The 9,393-nt window shown below is 46.2% G+C and overlaps 1 protein-coding gene across 1 annotated transcript; it reads left to right on the plus strand.

Moving 5' to 3' along the window:
• Positions 1-1,435: 1,435 nt before the first annotated feature.
• On the plus strand, positions 1,436-7,092 carry LOC112241610 (C-type lectin domain family 4 member E-like; the record flags this gene model as incomplete). Its single annotated transcript, XM_024409675.2, has 5 exons — positions 1,436-1,534; positions 1,621-1,854; positions 1,975-2,117; positions 2,246-2,346; positions 6,861-7,092. Coding segments are annotated over 5 exons (725 nt in total), but the record flags the coding sequence as incomplete, so codon positions are not given.
• Positions 7,093-9,393: the final 2,301 nt, after the last annotated feature.

Raw genomic sequence — 9,393 nt, forward strand, 5'->3', positions numbered from 1 at the left:
TCAAGAATTACATTATCACACTAAGACTGGTGGGAGTCATATCAGGAATTACATTATCACACTAAGACTGGTGGGAGTCATATCAGGAATTATATTATCACACTAAGACTGGTGGGAGTCATATCATATATTATGTTATCAGACTAAGGCAGGTGGCCACACAAACAATTTAGCTTCTGTTAACGTGATGAGGTTGGCCGATGCCCCATGCCACAATGCTTCAAAAGTCAACTGAGTAAAAGGAGCTGTAACAAACAGATTATTCATATTTAAAAACAGAATACAATGTGTCTTCCACATGAAGGTACCTTCCTTCACAAGGGAATGTTTTTGAAAGTACATACCTGTGCAAATTGATAGATAAAATGCTAAATACTACATCTCCTAAACGAAAGGTTGTTATTTTAAGACTAGAGGTTAAATGTTCTGAAAAGTTTGAGGCTTTGTATTTTAGGATGTTTACTAACTGCAGAAACATACATTTTCATGTTCATAATGTCCTATATGTAACTTCCCTCCCCAGTCTGTATTTCCTGGTCTCAGAGCATTTCGTATTATTCTGTACGTAAATCCGAGACACTCCATTTAGTATGATATTTTGCCTTTCAGATGATATGTATCAATTTGTGGATGCCCATCATCCATATTGTATGATTTGTTGCGAATTTGCAAAACTTACAATATATTATGAATTTGCTAAACATATGATGTGTTATGAATTCTACTAACATTAGCTAGCTGACTAACATTAGCAAGGTGAGGGGTTAACTGTCACTGGCCACTATATTTCCTGTTGCTGTGAGAAGCTGTATCTTTAACAACAAGTCCCCCTCAACAGGAAGAGAGATGGGGTGAGAAAACACCACTTTAAATACAGCTATTCTTCCTCCATTTACAGATGAAACAATAGAGATGCTTCATACTTTGGGATCATATGGGGCGAATCCTATCTTCCACTTAAGTCAAATTTAGACATTGTCCTTCAATGATGTCAATTTGGAGACAAAATAAAACTGAAGTGATACTTCAGGATTTTGGCCCTTTATCTACTTCCCCAGAGACAGACGAGCTTGTAGATGACATTTTTATGACTGTATCCCGTATGAAGGAAGTTAGCGGTAGTTTTGCAATGACTGGAGGTGAATGGCATGCTAGCAGATACCGAGGAAATCAGCTCCTATTGATTTTAATTTTGGAAATCTGTTCCCAAGTATAATAGAGAGACACACTAACATAAGAAAGGTTTGAAATTATTATGTTTTAGTCACATTTTATATTTATTTGGGCTTTTGTAGTCAATTTGCAAATTATGTTCCTGCCCCTGATCATTCGCTCAAGACCAAACCTTGGAATCTACCAGATGATCCCTGCACCAGATGGTTCATGCTCGATTGTGTCTCATTGCTGATTCTATGTACAGTACCTGTGTCCACAGAACCTGATAACTCAGGGAAGAGATCCTCCAGAGTTGCTGCAGTGTGTCTGGGGCTGCTGTGTGTTCTACTTGCTGGGATCATAGGCCTGTCTGTCTACTGTAAGTCTGAAGTTATAATTCCTACAATTCACCAGCAGTTCTGTGACTATCTCTTTTAATTATAAACTTTGTTGTTGTTGTAACAGATTATGGGGTTTATAAGAGTTTCTTAGCCTATAAAACCAACTCATCTGCAGAGAGAGAACAGCTACAGACCATCTACAACAACCTGACTACTGAGAGAGGCCAGCTACAGACCAGCTACAACAACCTGACTACTGAGAGAGACCAGCTACAGACCAGTTACAACAACCTGGCTAAACAGATAGAACAGCTACAGACTGAGAGAGATTTTCTTAGGGGGTGGTTTACCAATTGCAGTGAGTAAACCTACAGTAATAAATTATAATTAATCCCACAAACATGATCATGAGTCTGTATTCTTATATTAAGTGTACATTGTGATAAGTTGAAGGAACTTCATGTCAATCATCTTGTAGAACAAACCTGTCCAGCTGGCTGGCAGAAGTTTGAATCCAGCTGGTACTTCCTGTCTACTGAGACTAAAACCTGGAAGGAGAGCAGAGAGGATTGTCTGGAGAGAGGAGCAGACCTGGTGATCATAAACAGTGATAAGGAACAGGTGAGAGAGAGAGCGAGAGAGAGCGAGAGAGAGCGAACGAGAGCGAGAGCAAGAGCGAGAGCGAAAATATAATGTTGTGCAGGGGGTAAAAGATAAAACATATAATTATATATATTTTTCAACAACAGAAATTTCTCTTCGACCTCAAGAGGAGAGTCTGGATTGGTCTGACCGATTCTGTTAATGAGGGGACATGGAAATGGGTGGACGGCACCCCACTGACCACAGGGTGAGAGATGATAAATAATCTGTCAATAAGGCTCCATTAAACTTTTTTCAATACAGGTCATTGATGATACCAGTCAACACAATTAACTATGAAAAATGTATACATAATATTTCCGATTGTGATTTTCTAACTGTGACGTCTAACTGGTATTAACCATGATATCTGACTTTGTTAACCCTGTAGGTACTGGTATTAACCACGATATATGACTGTCATTAACCCTGTAGGTACTGGTATTAACCATGATATCTGACTGTTTTTAACCCTGTAGGTACTGGTATTAACCACGATATATGACTGTCATTAACCCTGTAGGTACTGGTATTAACCATGATATCTGACTGTTTTTAACCCTGTAGGTACTGGTATTAACCACGATATATGACTGTCATTAACCCTGTAGGTACTGGTATTAACCATGATATCTGACTGTTTTTAACCCTGTAGGTACTGGTATTAACCATGATATCTGACTGTTTTTAACCCTATAGCTGTCACGACTTTCGCCGAAGTCGGGTCTTCTCCTTGTTCGGGCAACTCTCGGTGGTCGGCGTCGCCGGTTTTCTAGCCATCGTCGACCCACTTTTCATTTTCCATTTGTTTTGTCTTGTTTTTCCACACACCTGGTTTCAATTCCCTCATTTACTTGTTGTGTATTTAACCTTCTGTTCCCCCCATGTCTTTGTGTGGAAATGTTTATTGTAGTGCTTGTGCACATTCCCCGTGAGTGCACGACGGGTTATTTTGTGCCCATTTATCTTGTTGTTCTGGATGCTGTTGGTTTTGCTTAATAAATCTCCGGTTAATACCCAGTTCTGCTCTCCTGCGCCTGACTTCTCTGCAGCCAATTACGCACTCTGCTACAGAAACCCACACCACAACATATGGAGTCAGCAGAAGCAGGTGCCCCTGGAAAAGGGGTGAAGGAGCGCGCCCGGGAGCATGCGGCGATGCTCCACCATCTCGGCGCCGCCAAGGACCACGTTGTCCAAAACATGGACCCTGGGAGAGACAGGGAGTTCCTCCAGCACCTCAACCGGGGTCTCCACTACTCGCCCCCCCTTCACCCGGTCCCAGTGGGATTCGTCTCGACCTTCCCCGGGAGTACGATGGGACGGCTGCATGCTGCCAGGGTTTCCTGTTGCAGCTCGACCTGTATATGGCAACCGACCACCCGGCTCCTTCAGGCAGTGAGAAGGTGTCCGCCCTCGTCTCGTGCCTCTCTGGGAAAGCCTTCAAGTGGGCCAATGCCATGTGCGGAGAAAGAGATGCGGCAGTGGACCATTTCGAGGATTTCACCTGCCGCTTCCGGGCAGTCTTCGACCACCCACCCAAGGGTAGTGCGGCGGGTGAATGTCTCTTCCATCTGAGGCAGGGTACGAGGAGCGCCCAGAAGTTCGCCATGGATTTTCGGACCCTGGCCGCCGGCTCTGGTTGGAACGATAGGGCCCTCATCTATCGCTGCAGTTTGCGCAAGGATGTCCGTCGGAAGTTGGCCTGCAGGGACACCACCCTCACCTTCGGCCAGCTGGTGGACCTGTCCATTCGGCTGGATAATCTGCTGGCTACCCGCGGACGTCCAGATCGGGTTCTGTTGGTTCCATCCCTCACCACCGCCGCTCCGGTGCCCATGAAACTGGGGGGTCCTGTGCGTAGGGAGACTGGAGGAGGTTCCGTCTCGTGCACCAGCTGTGGCCGCAGAGGTCACACTGCCGATTGATGCCGGGTTGGTTCCTCTGGGGATCAAGGCAGCAGGAAGGGCATTCTGGCGTCATCCTAGGTGAGCCATTCTCACCCAGAGCCCACTGTTGCACACATGTTTTTGTATGTTACTTTTCCTGAGTTTTCCCCGCATTCCCAGCATAAGGCGCTCGTCGATTCAGGCACGGCTGTGAATTTTATAGACAGATCGTTCGCCCTTAGTTTAGGGATCCCCATTGTTCCCGTGGCTGTGCCCTTCCCCGTTCACGCCTTAGACAGTCGACCATTAGTGTCAGGGTTGATTAGGGATGTCACCGCTCCTCTGGGTGTGGTGACGCAGGGGGGTCACAAGGAGAGAATCTGTCTCTTCCTCAATGACTTTCCTGCGTTTCCCGTGGTGCTAGGCCTACCCTGGTTAGCTTGTCATGACCCGACTGTTTCTTGGCAACGGAGGGCTCTCACGGGTGGTTGCGAGAGTGCTCGGGGAGGTGTTTAGAGGTTTACGTTGGTGCTACTATGGTGGAAAGTCCAGACCAGGTCTCCACCGTGCGCATTCCCCCTGAATATGCCGATTTGGCTCTCGCCTCCTCCAAAAAGAAGGCGACTCAATTACCACCCCATCGACGGGGCGATTGTGACCAGACTGCTGACAGGCTCTTCAGGTCGAATGTTGAGCAGAACACACCTACACAACATCTCTCTCCTCTCTCTCCCAACTTCTCCATTGCCTCCCTGACGGTCTCTGGCTCGTCAGGGCAAGTGCGAGGAGCTGGCAGCCATTTTTCCCACCTGTGTTTGTGGGATATTGTTTGTGTATGTGCTTGTTGCACCACGTAGTCACGTTTTTTTGCTTGTTTTTTGTTTTGTTGAAGAAGTTTCACTTTAAATAAATATGTGGAACTCAACACACGCTGCGCCTTGGTCCGTCTCTTACAACAACCATGACATGTACCTCCAGAATATCACGGTCTCACTCCTGTATTCAGCAAGCACCACACCCCATCTCTGCCGCCTCATCAGCCTTACGACTGTGCTATCGTGCTTCAGCCTGGAGCTCCTCTTCCTAGTAGCAGGTTGTATAATCTCTCTTGCCCCGAGCAAGAAGCCATGGAGGAATACATCCAGGACTCCCTGGCTGTCGGACATGTCGGGCCTTCTTCCTCTACGGTGGGAGCTGGATTTTTCTTTGTTAAGAAGAAGAATGGATCACTGAGGCCATGCATAGTCTTCCGTGGGTTGAATAGTATTACTGTCAGGAATAAGTATCCCTTGCCACTCATCAGTTCTGCCTTTTCCCCCCTCCATGGTGCCACAGTATTTACTAAACTGGACCTCCGGAATGCCTCCCACCTTTTCCGCATCAGAGAGGGTGACGAGTGGAAAACGTCATTCAACACACCACTTGGACATTTTGAGCACCTTGTTATGCCTTTTGGCCTCACTAACCCTCTGGCTGTTTTTCAGGGCCTGGTGAATGATGTCCTGAGGGATGTCATTGGGCGTTTTGTTTTTGTCTATGTGGATTTTTTCAAAGGACATTGAGGCTCACAAGCAACACGTTCCCCAAAGGCTATTGGAGAATAAGCTATTTGCCAAGGCTGAGAAATGTGAGTTTAATGTTTCCTCTGTGTCCTTCTTAGGTTACATTATTGCTCAAGGTCAGCTACGAATGGATCCTGCCAAGGTTAGGGCAGTCACGGAGTGGAGGGAGACTCCTCCAGGGAGACTGCGGATCTGCTGGTATCCCATGTTTTGCGACTGCATGGCATCCCTAGCGACATAGTTTCTGACAGAGGTCCCCAGTTCACATCCCAGGTTAGGAGAGCCTTCTGTACAGTTCTATGCATTAAGGTCAGCCTTTCATCTGGTTATCACCCCGAGACCAGCGGTCTGACGGAGCGGGTCAACCAGAGTTGGAAACTGCCATACGCTGTGTTACGACAGCTAACCCTTCCTCCTGGAGTGCCCAGGAATATGCCCACAACACCCTCATCAACGCCTCATTAGGTATGTCTCCTTTTGAGTGTGCTCTGGGTTACCAACCTCCCTTGTTCCCTGATCAGGAGGTTGAAGCAGCGGTGCCCTCAGTCCAGGACCACATGCGCCGCTGTCATCGCACTTGGAGGAGGGCCCGGGCTGCCCTTCTTCGTGCCTCGGCCAGGAACCAATCTAAGGCTACCCGTTGTCGTCCTGCAGCTCCAGTCTACACTCCAGGCCAGAGGGTATGGCTTTTTCTTCGAGGGGTCTTCTCTTTGTTTGGGCGGCACTCGGCGGTCGGCGTCGCCGGTCTTCTAGCCATCGTCGATCCACTTTTAATTTTCCATTTGTTTTGTCTTGTTTTTCCACACACCTGGTTTCAATTCTCTCATTTACTTGTTGTGTATTTAACCCTCTGTTCCCCAAATGTCTTTCTGTGGGATTGTTTATTGTAGTGCTTGTGCACGTTCCCCGTGAGAGCATGACGGGTTATTTTGTGCACATGTATCTTGTTCTTCTGGATGCCATTGGTTTTGCTTAATAAATCCGGTTAATACCCAGTTTTGCTCTCCTGCGCCTGACTTCTCTGCCGCCAATGACGCACTCCGCTACAGTAGCTACTGGTATTAACCATGATATCTGACTGTTATTAACCCTGTAGGTACTGGTATTAACCATGATATCTGACTGTTTTTAACCCTGTAGGTACTGGTATTAACCATGATATCTGACTGTTTTAACCCTGAAGGTACTGGTATTAACCATGATATCTGACTGTTATTAACCCTGAAGGTAATGGTATTAACCATGATATCTGACTGTTTTTAACCCTGAAGGTATTGGTATGCCAACCAGCCTGATAATGCAGGTCCTAATGGGGACGAGGACTGTGCTGAGATACCCAAAGATCAGAGTCCTCTGAAGGCATGGAATGACTTGTCATGTGACAGCATAATCAACTGGGTTTGTGAGAAAGAGTTTTAACATCACCATAACAACATGCTGTAACACATACAGTAGACTCCAGTGCATCTCTCTTTCTCTCTCTCTCTCTCTTTCTCTCTCTCTCTCTTTCTCTCTCTCTCTCTCTTTCTCTCTCTCTCTCTCTCTCTCTCTCTTTCTCTCTCTCTCTCTCTCTCTCTCTCTCTCTCTCTCTCTCTCTCTCTCTCTCTCTCTCTCTCTCTCTCTCTCTCTCTCTCTCTCTCTCTGTGTCTCTCTCTCTCTCTCTCTCTCTGTGTGTCTCTCAAACCCATGCACACACATGTTGTATTTGTTTGTATTAGTATATTAATAAATGTCATGCTTATTTCCTGACATTATAGCTTCCTGTTTACCAGAGTCAACATGAATTTAGTACACTTGACTTTGTTCACACTGTATGCGGTGCATTTGGTCAATTCCAATTAAATACATTCTTCTTACTTGCTACAGATATTTACAATCTCCAATTTAGGCCTGGTGATGACATTCTCAACAGTACCAAACCACTTTTACATACACTGTATAGGAGGTGACTGTATCACCAATCAATGGATGTAGTAGAAATATCAAAGGGTATCAAACGATGTAAATTAATCATCTTTGACAGTCAGTCTTTGTTGTCAAGTTAAATATCAAATGCTCATATTTGACTGTTGTTCCCCTATATGGGTCCCAAAAGAGGGAAGTGAAGTTGATATTTTCAGTGGTTCAACCAGCTGTCACTCAAAACGCCTCAAGCAATTAGGTTCATAACGAGAGAGGAGAGCCCTGGAGGTTTATGTTGTCACCTCATCCTCACTGGTTAAGACTACCCACCCTCAATATCGACTTGGAGCAGTTTGTAGTGTTGAATATATTGTCTGGACATTCTAATGACCCATTATTATAGTCCTGGACCTACTGAACATGTTGATGTATATTTGGGGGTAAACAAAGATGTCCAGGGTCCCTGCTCATTTGTGTGAACGTGCCTCAGGCATGCTGCAAGGAGGCATGAGGACTGCAGATGTGACCAGGACAGTAAATTGCAATGTCCATACTGTGAGACGCCTAAGATAGTGCTACAGGGAGACAGGACAGCTGATTGTCCTCGCAGAGGCAGACCACGTGTAACAACACCTGCACAGATCGGTACATCCGAAAATCACACCTGCGTGACAGGTAAAGGATGGCAACAACAACTGCCCGAGTTACACCAGGAACGCACAATCCCTCCATCAGTGGTCAGACTGTCCGCAATAGGCTGAGAGAGACTGGACTGAGGGCTTGTAGGCCTGTTGTAAAGGCAGGTCCTCACCAGATATCACCGGCAACAACATCGCCTATGGGCACAAACCCACCGTCGCTGGACCAGACAGGACTGTCAAAAAGTGCTCTTCATTGACGAGTCACAGTTTTGTCTCACCAGGGGTGATGGTCGGATTCGCGTTTATAGTCGAAGGAATGAGCGTTACACTGAGGCCTGTACTCTGGAGCAGGATCGATTTGGAGGTGAAGGGTCCATCATGGTCTGGGGCGGTGTCACAGCATCATCGGACTGAGCTTGTTGTCATTGCAGGCAATCTCAACGCTGTGCGTTACAGGGAAGACATCCTTCTCCCTCATGTGGTACCCTTCCTGCAGGCTCATCCTGTCATGACCCTCCAGCATAACAATGCCAGCAGCCATACTGCTCGTTCTGTGCGTGACTTCCTGCAAGACAGCAATGCCAGTGTTCTGCCAGGGCCAGCAAAGAGCCCGTATCTCAATCCTATTGAGCCTGTCTGGGACCTGTTGGATCAGAGGGTGAGGGCCATTCCCCCCGGAAATGTCCGGGAATTTGCAGGTGCCTTGGTGGATGAGTGGGGTAACATCTCACAGCAAGAACTGGCAATTATGGTGCAGTCAATGAGGAAGAGTTGCACTGCAGTACTTAATGCAGCTGTTGGCCACACCAGATACTGACTGTTACTTTTGATTCTGAATTCTTTTGATTCCCTTTGTTCAGGGACACACTATTCCATTTCTGTTAGTCACATGTCTGTGGAACTTGTTCAGCTTATGTTTCAGTTGTTGAATCCTGTTATGTTCATACAAATATTTACACATGTTAAGATTGCTGAAAATAAACACAGTTGACAGTGAGAAGATGTTTCTTTTTTTGCTGAGTTTATGTTAACTGTCTTGACTTCTGCCGAAGTCGTTGCCTCTCCTTGTTCGGGCGGTGCTCGGCGGTCGACGTCACCGGTCTTCTAGCCATCATTGATCCATTTTTTAACAATCTCTCACACGCACACATGCACACAAGTATACAAACTTGTTCTATTTTGTTGTATTAGCATAGCCACAACTACCCGTGTCATTTTGTTGATACTTCCCTAGAGTTAACACCTACATCAGTCGCACAGA

This window comes from Oncorhynchus tshawytscha, unplaced genomic scaffold (genome assembly GCF_018296145.1).
Source record: "Oncorhynchus tshawytscha isolate Ot180627B unplaced genomic scaffold, Otsh_v2.0 Un_contig_1739_pilon_pilon, whole genome shotgun sequence".
Classification (NCBI taxonomy): Eukaryota; Metazoa; Chordata; class Actinopteri; order Salmoniformes; family Salmonidae; genus Oncorhynchus; species Oncorhynchus tshawytscha.